This window comes from Giraffa tippelskirchi, chromosome 5 (genome assembly GCF_054371585.1).
Source record: "Giraffa tippelskirchi isolate mGirTip1 chromosome 5, T2T-mGirTip1v1.2.pri, whole genome shotgun sequence".
Classification (NCBI taxonomy): Eukaryota; Metazoa; Chordata; class Mammalia; order Artiodactyla; family Giraffidae; genus Giraffa; species Giraffa tippelskirchi.
The window spans coordinates 161,400,347-161,422,659 of record NC_137279.1 but is presented as its reverse complement, the minus strand read 5'-3'; the positions used below and the strand labels follow the sequence as shown (position 1 = coordinate 161,422,659).

At 40.3% G+C, this 22,313-nt stretch overlaps 1 protein-coding gene across 17 annotated transcripts in view; it reads left to right on the top strand.

Annotated features, from left to right (window-relative positions):
• FGGY (FGGY carbohydrate kinase domain containing) overlaps positions 1-22,313 on the top strand; it is a 486,984-nt gene that overhangs the window by 178,588 nt on the left and 286,083 nt on the right. For all 17 annotated transcript variants that reach the window (XM_081486695.1, XM_081486697.1, XM_081486688.1 and 14 more), the window contains one exon: positions 4,145-4,260. In XM_081486695.1, coding sequence (XP_081342821.1) covers positions 4,145-4,260 — 116 coding nt within the window. The remainder of the gene's footprint in view (positions 1-4,144; positions 4,261-22,313) is intronic.

The following is a 22,313-nucleotide window of genomic DNA, read 5'->3' as shown; positions in this document are numbered from 1 at the left end:
GGGAACTTGCCTTTACTTACTAACAAGATGAAGTCCTGTATTTTCTCTCTCTCTCCTGGAGATTTGCAGAGAAGCTGTGGCCTAAGTTGTACTCTCTTGTTGTTGTTCAGTCTCTCAGTTGTGTTTGACTTTTGCAGCCACATGAACTGCAGCACACCAGGCTTCCCTGTCCTTTACCATCTCCTGGAGTTTGCTCAAACTCATGTCCATTGAGTCAATGATGCTATCTAACCACTCCATCTTCTGTCACCCCTCTAAATTTTGCCAATTCTGCTACTTTCACACATCCATTTTATCCAAGAGCTGATTTAGAGACCCAAATGAGATAGACCCTCATAGTGTTTGGATAAACCTAATGGAGGATGGAGTTACCAGAGGCACTTCCTTCCTGTTGGGCTCAGTCATCTTTACTCCAAGCACACTCTCTGGCCACTTATTCTAAATGGCTGTGAGATAGACATCCCTCTCCTTGCTCTAATTGGGGATAGCACAGACAGTCTATGTGGGATAACTTAGTTATGCTATACACTGTTGAGTTGTTTAACTATTGCTCTGTTATGAATCACAGCCAGTGCTTAGTAGTTCAACACAATAATCATTTATCTGCCTCATGGATACAACATTTAGACTCTGTTCTGTAGGGTTGTTCTTCTATTCTCAGCTGTATTCACTCCCTCAGGTCTTGGCTGCCTGGGTATGTGTGATCCAGACTGGACTTGGTGGTCATTCCTCTACCCACATACTCTTGCCCTCCTCCTTGGATGAATGAGTTAATCCTGCACGATCTTCTCACAGCAATACCAGAAGTGCAATAGAGCAAGCAGAAACACATAATGCTGCTTTTAGCTTAGACTTGAAACTGAAATGCAGTTATTTCTGCCTCATTCTTTTGGCCAAATCCAGTTGTGTGACAATATCCAAAATCTTCAAGTAGGAAAGGAGGCTCTTCCCACAGTGTGGGGGTTGAAAGGAGGAGGTGCAGCACTACAAATTAAGTGGCAAAGGATGTGGATATTTAGAGAGTGGAAGACTGGGGGCCATGAACTCAACCTGTCTCAGCTGTAAAGAACTACAGTGAAATATTTCCAAGTTGCAATATTACTTCAAAGGAGATAGCCATGAGGTTAGCTTGGAGGTAGTGAGGAAACCTGTGCAGAAGAGCTGGACCATGAGAAAGACATGGAATTTTCCAAGTAGACAAGGATGAGTGAATGGAACAACAGTGAGTTAATGATAGATGGGACAGAGTAGAGGCTAGTCCCAGAAGTCTGGAAATGAATGGAGCATTTGCGGAGTGAAGAGTTGTCCTAGATGGATGGATCATAAGACACAATCCTTGCACACCATATTGTTTCATTACACTGCTCTTTCCAGTGAGTTATCATAGCTTCTAAAACGTCAAAATTTCAGGCATTGTGCCAGGAAGAGTTATCCTATGGCATATTCTTTAGAACATGCTTCATAGGTAGCTGCTTTCTTTATACCTCAAAAAAATATTTTGCTTAAATCAGGTGAAGGGTTTCACACATACGTATTGTTTCTACTGGGACCAGAGTTCCTTCAGTATATCTGTGCCACATAGCTTAGCTCAAGGTCTCCTGTCATCTGTGGTGGCGGTGGTGTAGTTGCTAAGTCATGTCTGACTCTTACGACCCTATGGACTGTAGCCTGCCAGTCTCCTCTGACCATGGGATTCTCCAGGCAAGAATACTGGAGTGGGTTGCCGTTTCCTTCTCCAGGGGATTTTCCTGATCCTAGAATCTGCCATCTATGCCACATGTGAAACAAATAATGATAAGTAATGTTTGTTTGCTTTCAGAAGACATTTAGGTCTCACAGAAGGTGAGCTCTCTGTGAATCCCTCCCTGACACTTTCTCCCCCTTTCTCCTGCCAGTTTCTCCTGCTAAAACTTTTCATTTCTCTCTCTATTTCTTTCAGAACATTTTTGTTAGGATGTGACTTTAGGTGCTATTATTTAATCACTGTCTCCTCAGTTATATTGTTAACGTGTAGGAGAGCAGCAGGCTGGCTACTTTGCATATATAACTGGTTCCCCAGCACCTAGCATAGTGCCAGGGTCATAATGACTGAATACTAAATATTTATTAAATGAGTGAGTGGATGAGTGAATCAATTTAATGACTGAATCAGGTAGGCCAAAACTGCTGGCTCTACGAGATAGATAGGTTTTGCTTTATCTATAAAACTGCAAGAACTCTCCAGGTTTATCACTTACCTGTGGTAATGTGGACAGACTGTATTTATTCTCCAGAGCTTCCATTTGATCAGTATGCATTGTGGCTTGACCTATGGCTGGATGTGAATACTGGTGATCTGGAGATCATTAAGGTGGATTCTCCTCTGAAGGCGTTGCTAGTTTATTGGGAGAAATAGAGAAGGGAAGGGGCAAGGACAATGACTGTGCTAAGTATTAAGATATGGGTATGAGAACGTTGAACTTGGAGAAGAGGCCTTGGACTCAGCTGAACCTCCGTTGGGGCTTTGTGAAAAGGGGAGTCTGAACTGAGTCAGGAAGGCTAATCAGCAGTCAGACACATAACAGGGAAGAACATTTTGGGCAGAATGGAGCAGAGGTTCAGGGCGCTGGGAAGTGAGCAATCAAGGCCCACTATGGAAAGCTTCAAATAATTCATTAGTGTAGAATGAAGAAAGCAAGGACAGGAATGACAGGAGAGGAAGCTGGAGGTCAACGTGGTCATATCACAAAGCGTCATTCAAACCTAGCTGAGGACTGGAGTTTTTCCTGAAAGGAGTGAAGGGTTTTAATCAGGAGTTGGTACCATCAGATTTTACTTTAGAAAGTTTTCTCTGGACACAGTGGAAAACAGATTGGAACGCTTGGGGCTGTTGGGAAGAAGATATACAAAGAAGCAGTTAATTATTCAGTGTGATAAGGTCTCTAATAGATTTGGTGCTTGCTCTGTGATGTTGGAGCAGGAACATCTAAACTAGAACTGAGGTCTTGGTCTAGACTAAAGGAAGTATTCAAGTTATCAGGTTGAAGAATTTTGCAAGCACGTAGAAGAAGGGCAGAGGCACAGAAATATGCAAGAATGTGATTTTTTCAGAGCACTCCAAAGGATTGTTTATTGCTGGAATGTAGAATACTACGAGGGAATTGATGAGACATGAAGCCCGAAAGGAAAAGGCATCTAGCACTCAGTCTTCCTCCTGTTGAATATTGCTTTAGACTGCAGTGATCACATCTGTACCAGTCACCTTTTTGGTTTTTTACTTTTTTATCACAGAGAATTTTGAACATGTACAGAATAGAGACATATAATGAACACCCATTTAACCACCCTCAGCCCCACAGCCACCAACCCATGGCCAATTCTGCTCCATCTGCAATGTCATTCACTTCCCCTTCACTTGCAATTTTACAGTAGGTCCCAGATAATATATAATTTTCTATATCAGTGTTTCAATATATATCAGCTAGCTAAGAAGCTTTTTTCAGAACATAACCAGAATTATTAATTTCATACCTAATGCTTAATAATAATGCTCAGTATCATCAAATAGCTAGTCATTGTTGTAATTTCTGTTTATCTCAGGGCTTCCCTGGTAGCTCAACTGGTAAAGAATCCACCTGCAATGCAGGAGACCCTGGTTCAATTCCTGGGTTGGGAAGATCCCCTGGAGAAGGAATAGGCTACCCACTCCAGTATTCTTAGGCTTCCCTGGTGGCTCAGATGTAAAGAATCTGCCTGCAATGTGGAATACCTTGGATTCCATCCCTGGGTTGGGAAGATCCCTTGGAGGAGAGCATGGCAACCCACTCCAGTATTCTTGCCTGGAGAATCCCAGGTAGCTAGTCATTGTTGTAATTTCTGGTTATCTCATAAATGTCATGTAAATATGAATATAAATATACATACAAATATTTATATATATACTGTTTAATCAGATCTAAATAAAGGGCTGAAACCCTTTTGAAAGTGAAAGAAGATGTTCTCAATCATTAACAGATGTCACTGAGGACTTTTGATTTAATCGGGGTAAATAATTACTTCAGTTTATTCTGTTTTTTCACTCTTGCAGATATCTGAACAAATATTTGGCAAATATAAAGGAAGCCTGGCTCATATTATTGGTTCTACTTTTCTCCTATTTTCTTAGGTCTCTCTGCTCCCTGGTGTGCAAATGGACATACTCTGCAGAGAAAGGCTGGGACGACAGTTTCTGGAAGATGGTTGGTTTGGAAGACTTGGTTACAGATAATTACAGCAAAATAGGTAAAAAATAATATATACTTTTCTGATTATGTGTACGTATACATGAAGATATTGGAGTTTGCTTTTTGTTTGTTTTTGTCTAAATTAAAATATAGGAACACATCCCTATTTTTCAAAGAGAAGCGAGTAAGCTATGATGGGTAGGGCATGACTAATAGGCCTTTGTACTGGGGCTTGTAGTAACTGAGCTATGATAATCTGCCTTGAAATGTAGACTCTTAGACATGCCACTAGACTGGAGAAGATATTTGCATGGAGCAGCTAAAATAGCATAATCAAAGGTATGTATGGATCATCCCAGGTAGACCTTGGAAAAGGTGTTGTGATTTAGGTTCAAGGAACCAGGTAAGACCATGAATAGGAAAAAACAAATAATCGAAGAGATCAATTGAAAAGATCAGGAACAGAGCATGAACTGGAATGTGAGCCAGTTGTTCCTGACTAAAGCCATAGGATCCCTGACTTCCAGTTTTATGTGGCACTAACTAGGTAGTAAAGGAGTGGATGACTAGTAGGGATTTAGCTGGTAAAATAATTCAGATACTAGGTATATATAATGGTAGCTGATATGTTAAAGTTTAAAGATAAAGTTCATATTCATGTCATATTCATTATTTCATATAGTTACTACTACCTTTCTAGCAAGCTGTCATCAGGTAAGATATTACATCTGATTAAAGAGAAATACTTCTGTATTGTTTAGTGTGTGGGCTAGGAGGTTGGAACAAGACAATTTTAAAGTACTGTGAATTAAACAGGATGGCAGAGTATTTCCCTTTTATGTATTAGAATTGAAGTAAGTGATTATCAGGCAGCTCTGCCATTCTTACAACATGACCTCCAAGTTTGGGTCCAAATTACTCCTTCATTTCTCATCAGTTCCCAGCTAGTGATTGGGAAGAAAAAAAAGGACCAGAAGAATGCATCCACATTCCTTTGGAGGAAGCATAACAGAAAAATGGACCATTTCATTTCTGACCGCAGCCTGTACACCAGCGCTTCTTAACGAAGCCCCACTAGGCTGCAGGGGTGGCTGGGAAATGTGGTAATTGGCCAGGCAGCCTTGTGGCCATCCATGTGACCAGAAATTGAGAGCTGTGCTGCAAAAGATTGGTGAACAACTAGTAGTGTCTGCTACAGTTTCAACCACCCTTGATAACTGAGTCACATAGTAGATTGTTTCAGTCCAACTTTTCTCTGGTTGAGTCCTCATGACTACTGTCTTACATTTCAAGACTATAAGGACAGAAATATGGAAGATCCAAGTAGCATCTGTACTGCTCTGCTATAGACAGCATAGCTCAGCTGAGCATAGTCTGCTCAACTACACATAGCTAATCTAGGGAAACAAACAGAGCCAGGGTAGTATGCAAAAGAACCCTTCTGGACTTTCTGTAGCTCAACTGAAACCATTGTAGGACTGGAGCTTGCGGAGAAGGGCAGGAGCTTGGGACCAGAGGAAAAGAAGAAGAAAGCAAACCAGCGATCATTAGTCTTTCAGTTCAGTTCAGTCGCTTAGTCATGTCTGACTTTTTGCGACCCCATGAATTGCAGCACGCCAGGCCTCCCTGTCCATCACCAATTCCTGGAGTTTACCCAAACTCATGTCCATCGAGACGGTGATGCCATCCAGCCATCTCATCCTCTGTTGTCCCCTTCTCCTCCTGCCCCCAATCATTCCCAGCATCAAGGTCTTTTCCGATGAGTCAACTCTTCACATGAGGTGGCCAAAGTATTGGAGTTTCAGGTTCAACATCAGTCCTTCCAATGAACACCCAGGACTGATCTCCTTTAGGGTGGACTGGCTGGATCTCCTTGCAGTCCAAGGGACTCTCAAGAGTCTTCTCCAACACCACAGTTCAAAAGCATAAATTTTTAGTGGCATTCTAAGTCCTTTGGTTGGTGGTTTGGTAGGTGATTAATTCATATATCTCATTTGGCCCTCACAAACCTATTTGTCTAGCTATTTCCATTTTTCAGATGGAAAAACTGAGATTCGGTTCTTTTGTGTGCTCCTGTAGGGTCATTATTAGGACTGTGGTCTCTAACTCTATACTTCCCTAGCAAAGCAGATGTCCTCCTTGGGCTATTTGAGACTTGAGGGGACTGATAGGGCTGTATAACTGACCTCCAGCAGGGTTAGGCAGAAATCCAATATTTAGCATCTAAAGCCAGTTTGAGCTTCATTGGAACAAACACCCATAGCCCATACTTAGAGAGATTAGAGTCTGAGTGTGATAGACTCTCGGCTGATGAGAGGATATAATTTCACAGGGTATAAAAAGTGTTAATACTTTAAGGCATATATTACCTTAAAATTCTGGATATTCACGCCACTTGGAGCCAGGCAGCCAGACAGAAAAATGATACTAAACCAAAAGCTTCTGGAGGGCAGGGACTGTATCTGCCTTTCCCTTGAGTATCTGGGCATAGAAGATGTTGATAAATATCTACTGACAGAATGGGTACAATATAGGTATAGTTGTTTGAACTGAGATGGACTGGGAAGTTCAGTTCAGTTTAGTTGCTCAGTCACGTCTGACTCTTTGCGACCTCATGGACAGCAGTACATCAGGCTTCCCTGTCCATCACCAACTCCTGGAGTTTGCTCAAACTCATGTCCATCGAGTCAGTGATGCGATCCAACCATTTCATCTTCTCTTATCCCCTTATCCTCCTGCCTTCAATCTTTCCCAGCATCAGGGTCTTTTCCAATGAGTCAGTTCTTCACATCAGGTGGTCAAAGTATTGGAGCTTCAGCTTCAGCATTGATCGCTCCAATGAATATTCAGGACTGATTTCCTTTAGGATTGACAGGTTTGATCTTTTTGCAGTCCAAGGGACTCTCAAGAGTCTTCTCCAACACCACAGTTCAAAAGCATTAACTCTTTGGCACTCAGCTTTCTTTCTGGTCCAACTCTCACATCCATACATGACTACTGGAAAAACCATAGCTTTGACTAGATGGACCTTTGCTGGCGAAGTAATGTCTCTGCTTTTTAATATGCTGTCTACGTTAGTCATAACTTTTCTTCCAAAGAGCAAGCGTCTTTTAATTTCATGACTGCAGTCACCATCTGCAGTGATTTTGGAGCCCAAGAAAATAAAGTCTGTCACTGTTTCTGTTGTTTCCCCATCTATTTGCCATGAAGTGATGGGATTAGATGCCATGATCTTAGTTTTTTAAATGTTGAGTTTTAAGCCAACTTTTTCACTCTCCTCTTTCACTTTCATCAAGAGGCTCTTTAGTTCCTCTTTGCATTCTGCCATAAGGGCAGTATCATCTTCATATCTGAGGTTATTGATATTTCTTCCTGCAGTCTTGATTCCAGCTTGTGCTTCATCCAGTCCAGCATTTCTCATGATGTACTCTGCATATAAGTTAAATAAATAAAGCCTTGACATATTCCTTTCCCAAGCTCGAACCATGTCCTTGTCTGGTTCTAACTGTTGATTCTTGATCTGCATACACATTTCTTAGGAGGCAGGTAAGTGGTCTGGTATTCCCATCTCTTGAAGAATTTTCTAGTTTGTTGTGATCCCCACAGTCAAAGGCTTTGGCGTGGTCAATAAAGCAGAAATAGATGTTTTTCTGAATCTCTGTTGCTTTGTTGATGATCCAACATATGTTGGCAATTTGATCTCTGGTTTCTCTGCCTTTTCTAAGTCCAACTTGAGCATCTGGAAGTTCTTGATTCATGTGCTGTTGAAGCCTCACTAGGAGAATTTTGAGCATTACTTTGCTAGCGTGTAAGATGAGTACCTCCTTACCAACTCTAATCTCCAGATACGTTGGAGGCTAGACCTTTAACGTATGAATCTTGGGTGCACAATGTAGTCTACAATCCCAAGGTACTAGTTCATTGGTCATTGGTGCTAAAGCAGGGCCCCTAAGTCCTAAGTCTCCAGTCTGATGTTCTGGAGGTACCCCATAAGTTCCTTGCCTTGAAGGAGGATCATCAAGACTGGGTCCCAGGGGCAGGACTGTTGTCATCTAATTGAGGACTGCAGGAAAGTTGGATCTAAAACATGGAACTGGGAGCAAGGGTAGTTTTAGTTTTAGCATTAATTGTGTGAACTTAGACAAGTCTCATAATGCTTTTTTAATCTCTGTAGTCTTGTCTATGAAAGATATAGTTAATGGTAGAATTAAAAGTAATAGTGTATTGTTTCTGAGACATGGTACTATTGCATTACAGCCATTATGTTTTAAAATTTTCAAAACAGCATAACAGAGTAATTTTTATTTATCCTACTCTATAGCTGAAGCAGGCAAGGTTCAGAAGAGGGAAGGGTATCTAACCTATGGTTGCACAGTTTGCAAATGGTAGAGGCAGAATTCAAACCTATGTTTGGAGGATTCCAAATCCTGCCTTAACCATGACGCTGTATGACTTCCAAATAATATTGATTGGGGTCTATAGTAGGCAAAAAATAAATACTAAACCTCCTTCCCCTTTTGTATTTTAAGCACATTTCTATGTGTTTTTGTGTACCTTGTTGCATGTAATTTTCACAACCAGTGACAAAAGTGTACTGTTGCCTTGTTTTTAGATGAGAATCAGAGAGAGAAGGAACTTTCTGTAACCACATGCAAAATCAATAAGTGATGTCCAGAATTAAAACTTTCCCTGTGGGATAGCCTAGAAGACGTAATAGTTTACTGGAACACAAATTTCAACTTCAGTTGCTTCATTATTTCAGTGATTTTTAAAATTTATTTGCCCACCCTTTCCCTCAGATTTAGGTGTTTGTTCCTGAGTATCCCCACAGTGTGTTGAATGCAGCTTTATTATAGTATACATTGATTACCTGTTAGATGTCTTCATTTTACTGTAGACTGTAAGCTTCTTGACCTGTGAATTCTTACTTGTTTACTGTTATATTAGGGTCCCAGCACAAGACATGGCACATTTTAGCAGCTAAATTACTCTTTGATTAGTAAGTGTATAAGGATAAATGAATGACTGGGGTGGCTGGTACTGGGATATCCACAGTTTTCAGTTATAAAAGCTCTAGCGCTCTTTACTAATTTTAGCAGGATTTTAGGTGACTTGGGTCCAACCTCAACTCTGATTTTCTGATTATTTTCATCTTTTTTGTGCTCCCCTCTCCCCCACCCAGCACAAGATCCATGTTTAATAAGTATATTAGCTCTGCTAATAGAGCAATACCTACAGGAAATATTCATTAAAAGTCTATAATGTTAACCTCACAGAAAATTTCCAGAGTAACTTTATTAGATTTTGCCTGTTAAGTTAATGGATTTTTAATGGATGTCCTAAGGAGACATATCATTAACCAGAATATTACCATACGTGAATTAAAACTTACCCATTCATCAAAATTAATTGTGTGATGTTTCCTTTGATTTTCATTTCTAGTGACTTGAACTTGTAGTTTCAGTCTGAACCAGAAGTGGAAGATGTTAAAGAGATAAATATACACTCCCAGTTGTGACTTTCAGAGACTCCTCTGGAAGTTACCTCCAGACAGTCTGTCGCAATTCTTGAAACTATGAGAAATGTATCTTGGAAGCCTCCCTATGAAGTGTTAAACATTTCCGGTGGACTCACTGCCCGTCAGACGTGGGCAGTACAGTGCAAAACCTTTTAACAGATTTGAACAGCACATCATGGATTTGACCATTAATATAATTACCATAATTCGTTCCGTGTGGAGCTTTTAGCCAAGTCTTTATCAGCTTTCCTGGGCTCACGCAGTAAATAAATGCTTTCCCCGAAAACTGAACACCTCAGCAGCTGATAGTCTTATGGAGGGATATTTTTGAAATAAATTATTTATGAAGTGTAAGTTAAGGATCAAATGCAATATTTATATGGTGCATTTCAAGGACAAGGGAAGAAATTTACAATATTTTAAGTAACTACTTGCAAATTTCCAAAGATAAAATGTTGCTACTTAATGCTTTCCTTCAGGGAGATGTTTGGGTGGTTTGGTTTGGGAACATTATACAAAATAAGGGAAAAAAAACAGTTTTGTGAATCAGAAGAATATAGTAGACATTTTTTTTGGACAGTTTATACTAGTTGATTTTGTGTTCAGAATTGATGGAGAAACCTCAAGCCCAGTATTTTGTAGGAAATTATATACCCATAGTCCAATAAAATGATCTGTGTCAATAGATTTTGACCTTCCCTTCTGTGTGAACCATTGCCTTGTTACCTATCTGATCCTAAACATCTATCAAAAGCAAATAGGAAGAAAGAAATCAACAGGGAAGAAGGACCCTTAGGAAGAGGAACAGTATCCTACCTGTTCTAATTGATTATCCAGGCTCTCTTTCAGCAGGTCCCAGTTGCTTTTTATCTTCCTTGGAAAAGTGTTTCATTGTGTTATTGGGGCAGGCCGTTTTATGAACAGCATGGCTGAATTATAGAGTGATAATTTGCATTACAGAAAGAGCCTTGTAATGCCTAAAAGGGTACAGTATGTTAGCTTATAGATCACTTGTTTTGTGGGGTCAGGGAAGCCAGACAACACAGAAACTTAAAGTCCAAGTAGAAGGAGTTATTAACTGTTACATGAGAGGCAGAAATGATGATGAAGCAGATGTAAAGGGGACCATTCCTTAAGAGGAGGGAGGCTGCATTTTTTATCTTGTTTCCTCTCCCTTTATGAGATTGTGTTTTAGGCATTGGACACTGTGGGCCCTTTATCTGGAACTTAGTACATACTGATGAAATATGTACTTGAATAAGCGAATATGTGTTTGAACGAAGGATTTGATAAATAAACCCCCCTTTGGCTTCAATTGCTCCTACTAGTTGGGAACAATTAACCTAACAGTTAATGGACTCTATACCTCCTTTTGAATTAAATGATAGTACTAGATGACAGACAATGATTTTGTTTCATAAATTCAGTGTTCATAGTCCTTTTTTCACTAACCTGTTTGCCACTTAAGCAGGGACTCCTGTGGAAGACACACCCCCACCTGAAGGAGAGCTCATTCCTACAGCAAGTCTGTCAGAGACTTTCCTGAAAAGAAATGTTAAATTCCTTCAGGAAAAAACAACCCCAAACAACAACATGCACAACTTATTTTCGGGAGATTGAGAATGTCACTTTTTTCAAGTTCATTTATTTATTTATCTCTGGCTGTGGTGGGTCTTCATTGCTGCACGGGCTTTTTCTCTAGTTTTGACAAGCAGGGGCTCCTCTCTAGTTGCAGTGCACAGGCTTCTTATTGTGGTGGCTTCTCTTGTTGCAGAGACTGAGCTAGAGCACAGGGTTTCAGTAGTTGTGGCAAGCGGGCTCTAGAGCACAGGCTCAGTAGTCATGGTGCATGGGCTTAGTTGCTCTGCAGTGTGTGGGATCTTCCTGGACCAGGGATTGAAATAATATCTCTTGCATTGCAAGATGAATTCTTTACCACTGAGCCACCAGGGAATCCCTGAGAATACCACTTTTTTCATAGAGTAAAATAAATCCTGCAGTTAACTGAAGCTGCATTTTAGATATTTTTGTCCTGTAGGCTTAAAAGTATGGCTTAAGGATCTTGAATAAGGATGTGTATGTGTTGGGGACATAGATCTGCTAGTATTCACTACTGTTCTGCCCCAGAATCTAACCAGTTGAGAATATTTCACAGAGACGCCTGAAGCAAAGTGTTGTTTTGATTTTGGTTAGGCTAAATTAAAGAACATGGAGGGAATCTTACCCTCTTTTCTGGACCTGCCTGGGCCCTGGAAACTGCATGGCACTGACTCTATCCATTCATTGGCAGGCCAAGGAGCTGGGACCAAGAGACAAGACATCTGGCTGGGCTTGTTTCAGCACTTGATGTGCTGTTTGATCTGCTAAATTCAAACTCAGACTCCAAGAGCCCACTAGCCTAGAGGTGGTTCAAGAAGAGAGACTCATGCCACGCCTGCACTGACCCCTTTCAAGGCCGTGGCTCTACTTCCTCATTACGATGGCCCCATGGTGTTGGCTTTTTTCCCCAAGTCTCATGAATCAGTTAGGCAGTTCCTTTTCCTAGGATTAAATAAGAGTATAGAAGTAGGAAATGGGAGTGTTTCTGCTAACCCTACCACATCCTTGGGGAAAGAAGAGGAAATCCCATTGTGGAAACATACCCAAGGAGTTCTCACCAGGAGTATTCATCAGGAACAATGTTGGGAGCCTGAGTCCAGCAGTGTCATCCATAGCTGTGGATATTATAAAGTCCTTTTATCTGTGAATACTCAATGTTGTGAATTTGCCCAATAAAACTAGGCATGTTTACAAGGATTTATCCATTTGTTCCTTAGAATGTGAGACTTGTTTGTCATTTTGGGCTTTGCTGAACTGCTTGTTGCACCATCTTGGTATCACAAGATGTCAGTGCTGTTTCTGGTAATTTACATTGGGAGGTCTGGAAAAACCATTGGCCACAGGTAATTGCAATATTTTCTAGGCTCTGTAGGACCTGTTGTATTATCTCTTCCTTGTCCTGAGGGAGACTATCCCTGTGGGTGCTCTGGACCAGGCTTTGCCCTTGACCATGAGTCTTTGGTCTTATCCTTTCTACTCTTACCATCTTTTTCATTCTTGTCCAAGTGCCAGAACAAGGTCTTTCTAGGACTTGAGATGATAACATATCCTTTGAGTATCATAATATCTTACTTTACCCTTTAAAATTAAACTTCTTCCTGATGGAGAATGACCTAGAGGTCTTCCTATCAGTTAGTGACCTATCCAATCATGCATCCATCCCTCTAGCCATACTACTGAGTGTCTCCTATGTGCTAGGTGCTGGGCTAAGTACCAGGGATAGAAAAACTGGATTCATCATGGTCCATCCCTTGAGGATCTCACATCTATGGGGTGAGGAGTGGAGATAATTGAATTAACATTCTCAATGTTTTTTATGTTTTTCAGTAATCTAGAGATGTACAAATTACTTGGGCAAGCAGAGCAGGAAGTCACCAATAACTAGAGGTTGTATCAAAGAAGTCTTCACATGAGATGGCATGTGTCTGAAAGAACATGAGTAGTATTTTACCAAGAAAAAAGAGAAAATGACTTGTGAGGCAGAAGAAACAGCACAGGCAAAGGCATGAAGATACAGAAGAATGTCAGTGAATGGTTGGGTGTCGCTGGAGCAGTGGACTTGGCATGGGGTGGGGATGAGTGGCAGAGGATGGGATAGGAGAGGGGACTGGGTTTAGCTTCTAATGAGATTTCTGTCCTTCCTCGAATATGGGGCCACTGGTAAGAGACTCAGTGTCAAAAAATTGGCTTCACTGCTCTCAAGAGATGGTTCCAATAATTATTCCTGACAGTGCTATAAATAAAGTAGATAAAAGTGAAGGAGTTTTAGGAGTTTTGTAGCTCCTATGAAGCTGAGAAATATTGTGTGTGTATGTGTGTGTGTGTGTTTCCCAAGCCCATTTCTTTCCTTCAGTCACATATAGTACCCATTACCTACCTTCCCTTCCATAAAGTTTGTTGGGAAGCTTAAATGAGATATCAGATCAGAGGACAATGTGATTTACAAAGCCTGTAGACATGTTATTTGTTATCATTTGTAAGTGTGCCTTGGCAACTAGAGGACAATAGTCTTCACTCCCTGGACACTCCTTGTTTCCTATCAGTGGGCCTGAAAGAAGTAACTATGTTCCCCACTCTTCAGCGCCCTTAGATTCCCAGAAGTACTGTTTCAGTTGCTGGTGCTTCCAGGAATAGCCATGCAGAGCCAGAAGGGTAAGGGAACAGTGATGACCACATCAGGTTGTAAGATAATGGCTGTCAGAGGTTTTGCTCTATATAAGGTTTCATGGAACTGCTCCTCTTTTCAGCATGGCATCTGGAAAATAATTGGGAGCCTCCCAAAAGTGGGGTCAAACTCCAGCTTCTCTTCCTACCACTGGACAGCCAGTGAGTACCAGAGCCAAAAGAGATCTTGAAGATTTTGCTCTAATGTCCTCATTTTATAGATGAAAACCCAACACTCGGGGAGTCAGGGTGAATTTCTTTCATCTTGCAGCATCTTAGTGACAGAGCTGACATCAGAAACCAGATCTTCTGATCCCCAGTTCCATTTCACTACTCCTTGTCAACTTTCCTTTTTGACATTTTTCAACAAATTTTGGTCATTTAGCCAGTCTGGATACTATCACTTGAAAGGGAGTAAGCTCTCAAAGAATGTCACTGAGGGAAAGACCTACATAGGTGAACCCAACCATTGTCCAGTGTTCAATCTTGAAGATGCAAAAGCTGCTTTGCCCAAAACAGCTGGAAATGGTTGGATCTTGGACCGTATCAAGCAAGCTTTCAAGTAACTGATATAAATAAAATAAGTAATATATTAGTCATTGCCAATTTTAAAGTTTAAGGCCTCCCTGGTGGCTCACTGGTAAAGAATCTGCATGCCAATGCAGAAGATGGATTCAGTCACTGGTTCAGGAAGATCCCCTGGAGAAGGAAATGGAAATCCCATGAACAAAGGAGCCTGGCAGGTTATAGTCCATGGGGTTACATTGAACAACTACAAATTTTAATGTGTAAAGATGTGGTTACCAGAGTCAGATGCCTGAGTTCAGTTCTGGCTTGGTCATATGTGTTTTTGCATGAAGTGCTTGATTTTTCTGAGCCCTAATTAGTATATTATGAGAATTAAAGGAAATATTGCGGGTATAGTTCCTAACACATCCTGTGTCTTCAGAAGACATTACTTCTTAGTATCTTAACAGCTGTCTGTTCTGAACACAAGCTCTTCACTAAGTGACAGATCATGTCCTCCAAGACCCATTTCTCTTAAACAATCCCATATAATTATTACCAACTTATAAATTCGGGGAATATCTTTTTCTGAGCTTCACCTTTGGGTTCCCGCAGCTTTTTTCCCCCAAGTTGGATATAATAGACTAAGCAGATGTCTGCTTCTAAATCATAATCACATTCTTAACTCTTTAAGAGGTTGTGTGTGTGTGTATGTGCATGTGCATGCTCAGCCACGTCCAGCTCTTTATGACTGCATGGATGGTAGCCTCCCAGGCTCCTCTGTCCATGGAATTTTCCAGGCAAGAACATTTGAGTGGGTTGCCATTTCCTACTCCAAGGGATCTTCCCAACCCAGGGATTGAACCCATGTCTCCTGCACCTCCTGCATTGACAGGCAGATTCTTTACCACTGTGCCAACTGTGAAGTCCCTTTAAGAGGTTACCTTGATTTGAATTATAGGTTTTCCTTAAGGCCCATAACTGGCAACTTTTGGGTTTTTTGATGAGCAAAACAGCACATAGCCACAGGCAAATAAAAAAAATACAGGGTGCATTGGTAATAATTAACTGGGAAACTCAGTGACTAATGTTCCTACGATGCTTTACAACTTTAGAAGATTTTTTTTTTAATCATATACTATCACATTTATATTTCCCATCAGCTCTGAAAAAAATAAGTTTACATTTGGGAGAACCAGAAATCATAAGCTTTCAAGTCAGAAGGACCAGGGATCAAATCCCAGAATTACCACTTGGCTGTGTAACCTTGGATATGTCACTCAACCTCTCTAAGACTCAGTTTCTTCATCTATTAAACATGCCTAGGAATACCTACCTTGCATGGTCCTTAGGAGGGAGTGGGTTTGTATGTGTGTCTTGTGACTTCTGTTAAGACCCTGGCAAACAGTAACTAAATTAACCAACACAAGTTTCAGTACTCCATAAAATCATAGTAGAACTAACAGTGGGCTTCCCTAATGCCAAATCCTATGACTAACTAAAAAGGACTTTTGGTGATTTTTTTCAAGGGAAGGGAAAGTAAGAACGTTGGGCTAATGGGATACAAAAACATGGTAATAGTAATGACAGCATATAAAAGGAGGGGAAAGACTTTTATTTTTCTTCTTTGATTTTGTTCGTCAACTTAACAGTACTAAGCATGGTGCTCCATGCAAGAGAATAATAGTGAACCAAAGCCAACTGGATTTCTGTCTTCCTAGAGGGTTCAGACTAGTGGAGAGAGCATTAACAACCCATCACAAAACTGCCACTGAGGTAAATGCTACAAAGAATGGGTAAAGGGGCTTCAAGAATATAAGAGAGAATATGAACTTGTCAGAGAAGCTAGGAAATGTTTGAGAAAGTGATGTTTATATAACTTAATGTGCATTAACACTGTGAAGAGTCACGGTAACAGTGTTTCAGGCAGAGGTGACAGCATTTGAATGACTCTGTGGCAGGAGGGAGCGTGGTGAAATGAGGCTACTGTGGCCTGAGCTGAGAAAGTTAGAAATCTATAGGATGCAAGATGCTGAAATAATTATTCCAGAGAACTAGCTTCATTCAGACCAAGTGTGCCTGAGAGAAAATAAAACCTTAGACGGCATTTTGACTGTCTCAGTCAATTTTATGTTCAACTGGGCATTCACAATGGAGAAAATAAGTTTTAGATGTGATCTTGATGCCCCTGAGAATAAAACTGAATTGCTGCCTAGAGGTAGGAAATAGTCATACTTTATCCCAATTTTCCAACAGTTTAGTCCCTCAAAACTATTGATGTGTCCTTTATATTAATGATATAAGATACCTTGGTTTTGGTTGTTAAGTCTATAACTGTGGAAGAGAATGTCATTAAGAGGTAACCCAGGTTCACTGTGAATAAGTCCTGCTACCCTGACCTTAGTGTTATCTGTTCTTGAAATTCTTTTCTCAGTAACACTCTCCCTCTCTGCTGGTTGGTACATAAACCAAGCTCCAATAGCACCTGGTGCTTACATCTTGTCTGTCTGCTTTTATATCTTCTTGTAGAGTCTCTTTTAAGACTCCTTGTCTCCTCTCTGTGTCCTAGCACCACCACAAAATAAATGTTTAATAGAGACATAGATGCATGGGGAAGATTAATTACAACACAGAACTCTTAATTTGCTCACACAGCCCAGCCGTACAACATGCTGTTCCTTTGAGTATCTCCATCTCAGTAAAAGGTACCACAATTCTCCAGTTGGTCAGGACCCAAACCTAGAAGTCATTCTTCATGCTTCTTTTTCACTCGCACTTTACCTTCAATTCGTCAACAAGTCCTTTCTGTTTGACTCCAAAAGGAACCCAGAAGTAGGCTATTCTCACCCTCTTCCATTGTTACCCTCCCAGTTCATAGTACTTGCATCTGTTGCTAGGTTAGTGTCCCAGCCTCTTCATTGATTTCCTTGATTATGTTCTTCCCTCTGATAATCTGTTTTCTACACGGCAGCCAGAATATTATTTTAAAAATGTAAATTAGATCATGTTACTCTCCTGCCTAAATTTTACATCCCAGCCAGTGGCTTTTCATTACAGTAGGAAAAAAAAAAATCTAAATCCCTTGCCATGCTCTACAAGGTCATATGTGATAGCTCCCTCTCAGTCTTGTTTATTGCTTACCATGACCCCCATAGTCACCATTCAACCATAGTAACCTTCTTTTTATCCTCAAAGATTTCCAGTATATATTTCCTTTTCATTATCTCTAACTTCTCTCTGGCTCGGTCTTTCTCAAAATATCTGCATGGCCATCTCTTTCTTTTCAGGTCTCAGCTCAAACATCATTAGAAGAGTCTTCCTTTCCCACCCTCGCTACCACCCCACTCTACCCATATTCTGTTTCTTGTTGTATTTTCTTCTCCGTACTTGTCACTATATAAAATTACCTTGTTATTAAATTTATCTGTTTATTGACAGAATGCTGTTCATTAATTGTCATTGAATAAATCAATGAGTTAATTATTTAGAATTTTGAGAACATGATCAGTAAAATGGCATAGAATAAAAGTATCCTGGATTCAACACATTTTTGAGAATTTTTAAATTTTTCTCTTAATGAAAAGAGATGTTTGAAATAAATGTGTTAAAAAATGGATTCCCAAATGTACAAGGAAGTATCTCAAAGGCTGTAATGGACCAAATCTCAACCTGTGTATCCCTGCTGGTATGACACACAGCACTGCATTCTGACTTGCCCTTATCAGTATTTTCAATCAGCAACTTAGATGAATACACAAGAGACTTGCTGGATAAAAATGCAAATGGTAGAAAACAAAAAACCATAATTAATACATTGAACAACATAATCCCAAAATAGTTTAAACATCAGTGGACTAGGAGGTAGTCTAAACTTAACAAAGTGAATTTTTATCAAGGGTTTATAGTCATGTCTTTTCATTAAAAAATACATGGAAAGAATGATAGAAGATATGAGTAGACATTTCTTTTTCCAAAAATACATACAGATGGCCAGTAGGTAAATGAATATATGCTCAACATCTCTAATCATCAGTGAAATGCAGATCAAAACCACGATGAAATATTACCTCACACTCCTGAATGACTGTTATCAAAATGACAATAAATAACTAAGTGTTGGTGAGGCTATGGAGAGAAGAGAACATTTATGACAGTTGGCAGGACTATGAGTTGGTTTAGCCACTATGGAAAACGTTATGAAGGTTTCTCAAAAAATTAAAAATAGAACTACCACTTGATACAAGAATTCCACTTCTGGCTGTTTATCTGAAGAAAATGAAAACACTAACGAGAAGGTGTATGTATCTCCGTGTTCATTGCAGCATTATGTACAATATCCAAGATACTAAAGTAACCACCTCAGTGCTCACCAACAGATGAATGGCTAAAGATGATGTGGAATATATATATATACAATGAGATATTATTCAGCCATAAAAAGAATGAAATCTTAACATTTGTGACACCATAGAAAGACCTTGAAGGCATTGTGCTAAGTGAAATAAGTCAGAGAAAGGCAAATACCTTATAATCTCACTTATATGTGGAATTAAAAAAATAATAAAACCAAGCTTATCGAAACAGAAAACAGATTGGTGGTTGCCAGAGGCTAACAGTGATGAAAGTTAGCTAGATTTATTGTGATGATCATTGTGTAATATCTATAAATATTAAATCATTATGTTGCTCACCTAAAACTAATGTAATGTTATATATAAATTATGCTGTAATAAAAAATAAAAGGATGGAAAATTATCTTTTCAGTGGTATAAATATGAACTCAGTAGTAGCCTAAATTTCTTAGAGAATCGTTGTAATACACCAAGTAAATATTTGTTGAGTATTTATTACGTACCAGTCACTTCTAGATACTTTACATCTATTAACTTATTTAATTCCCTTAACCAGTCTATGTAGGTACTATTTTATACTTATTTGACTGATCAGTAAACTAAGGCACAGAGAAGTAAGTTGCTCAGAGTCACGCAGTAAGTAATGGAGCTAGAGGTAGGTTTTCTCTAGAGCCAGCATATCTGACCACGAGGCTGCAGAGCCTCCTGGGTGTGGGCCGCATCTATACAGCTGCACTATTCAAAGCAAGATAGCAAGAGCCCCTTCTGGTCAGATTATATCTGAAATCCTATTTCCTATTCTAGGCCTATAAAGGCCACTGACAAAAAAAATTAGTTTATCTACAGGAAAATGACCCAGATAAAAATGATACTTTCAACCCAGTGAAAGGGAAACAGTTGAAGAGTCTGGGGTTGTCTGATATAGTGAAATCACCTACCCAAAGTCAAAATATTAATAAATCATGGAGCTAGATCCACATCAAGATCTGCCAGACACCGGAGCCCCTTCTCATTGCCAACTCAAGGACATTGCTCAAGAAGATCACAGAAGATTCCTGCCATCTCAGAGTTTCCTTCTTCCCTTTCTCTGAAATAACATAGATACAAGAGGCGTAAGGATGTGGTTCTCAGATGATTAGAACTGTCTCAGTCCCTCTGAAATCCCAGAAGAAGGACTGGACAGTAGACACAAAGTGGCATGTATTTTAATCACATTAAAATGTACAGCTCCGTTTTGGATTTCTTTTCCCTTTTTCTGAAAGGTATTAGCTTCTAGATCCTAGTTAGACACCTGAGCTCATGCCACGATTGTCATCCATTTAGAGGACATTCCGTTCAGTGTTCTTGAAGGTCAGCCATTTCTGGTGGCTGCCGTTCTCGGCTGCACTAGCATGTCAGCTGCTGCCTCTCCCACTTAGCTTCTCTTGGTCACGCAGCAGGTGGGTGATGACCTTGGCCTCTGAGGTGGCCCTTCCCTCTGACAGCCTAGCTCTTCTGCTCTGCCCTTTACCCCAGTTCTGTAGAGTTTTGATGGTGAGATACCCACGACCTTTTCAGTTTCCCAGCACGGGCTAACCTTTCTGAGAATCCACATTAGAAGGCCACTGTGGTCAGGTTGGCAGGTCACCGGTTGACTAATGGCCTTCTCCAAGGTTTGCTGGCAGATACCGCCTTGCCTTGAACCCTATTGATCCCAGAAGTTTGCCCACTGCTCAGGCAGGCTCTGCGGGCAGGAGGAGGTGGTGAGTCATGGCCCTGCCACCCCTGTCACCCATCTGTTCTCCGGGTGAGGAGAACGAAAATGATCTCTTTGTGGTATTGTAAAACCTAGAAAGACATTAAAAATTCCGTTAAATTTTCATACCCTCTTAGCTGCTGAAATGTACGATCTATTAGGAGGGGAAAAAAACCTCCTGCAGTTTTTGTTTTTGTTTTTTTTTTTCCCCACTGCCCTTACTTCAGAGGCTACTTAAGGGACCAGGTAATGATTTTACAATGTTTTATTAATACTTCATGTTCTTCCCTCCCCACAGTCTTTTCTACCAAGGACTATAGATTTGTCTTTAAATTGAAAGCGCTGAGCTGCCAGGGGATTTTCAGGATACAGAGCTTTTGCGATATCATATGTTGCACTGTTATGGACTCTATATGTAGACATCTGTTGTCTCAGAGATGCTGGGTGGGGGACATTTTTAAAAAGATTTATTTATTTATTTTTGGCCATGCTGGGCCTTCATTGCTGCATGGAGCTTTCTCCAGTTGCAGCGAACAAGGGCTACTCTCTAGCTGCAGTGCATGGGTTTCTCATGGTGGTGGCTTCTCTTATTGTGGAGCACGAGCTCTAGTCACACAGGCTTCAGTAGTTGTGGCTCACAGGCTCTAGAGCACAGGCTCAGTAGTTGTCGGGTGCTCCAAGGTGTGTGGGATCTTCCCGGACCGGGGATCAAACCCATGTCTCCTGCACAGGCTGGAAGACTGCTAACCACTAGACCACCAGGAAAGCCCAGGGACATTTATTTTTAAAAGGCACTTTGGGGTTATGTAAAGAACAAGAGTTTGGTAGCCATATGTATATATGAGTTTAAAATCTTGGCCTTGCCGTTCCCTAGCTGTGTGACTAGTATCAAGAAAGTTATTAAACCTGAGTTCACCCACCTGGCACACTGAGAAGGTAATTCCTAAATAATACCTGGTCAGTAGGGTGACCTCACACAGAGACCTCGTAACGCAGGCCTCACAGAAAAAAATCTTGTCTGATCTGAGTATTTAAATTATTTTTAGTTTCTCTTAGTTTTTCTGAATAATTACTTTTAGTTTCTCCTGGGCATCATTTTGAGTCACTGGCAAGATATTCCTCACCCCTTTAGCTGCTTGAGAATTTAAAGCAAATCTGAGACTCATTTTTAGTGGATTCTAAAGCCATTGGTATATGTGTTTAGGCCCATCCCAATTCATTTTGTTCCCATCTTTGGCTTTATTTAATCTTTAATTAATATTTATTTCATCTTTAATCCCACTCCCCTTGTTTATCTTTGCTTACTAGTTATAAGTTCTCTCAAATATTTTCTAAAACAAAATAATGTGTAGAAAAAAACTCTGGAATATAGTAGGTACTCAGTAGATATTTGGTAAATGAATGGATGTATTGATAAAAGTGTTAGGAAATGCACAAAGTCAGGCTTCAGAGGAGAGTTAAAACAAAGGAAAGAGGGTTAAGATCATGAGTCCTGCTTCTGAGATATCTAAATGAAGACAAGGAATAGACAGTTGGGTCTATGCTGAAACAAGAGATAAGGTTAGAAGTAGAGATTTGGAAGCTGGCAGTGTAGGTGATGTTTGAAGCTGTAGATATGTGTGAGAGGCTCTAGCAGAAGAATGATGAATTTGGCGCAAAGGAATTGCAGCACTTAAAGACTCAGTAGAGGAGAATGTGCCTGCCAAGGGGGTCTGAAGAGTAATGAACAAGAGCTA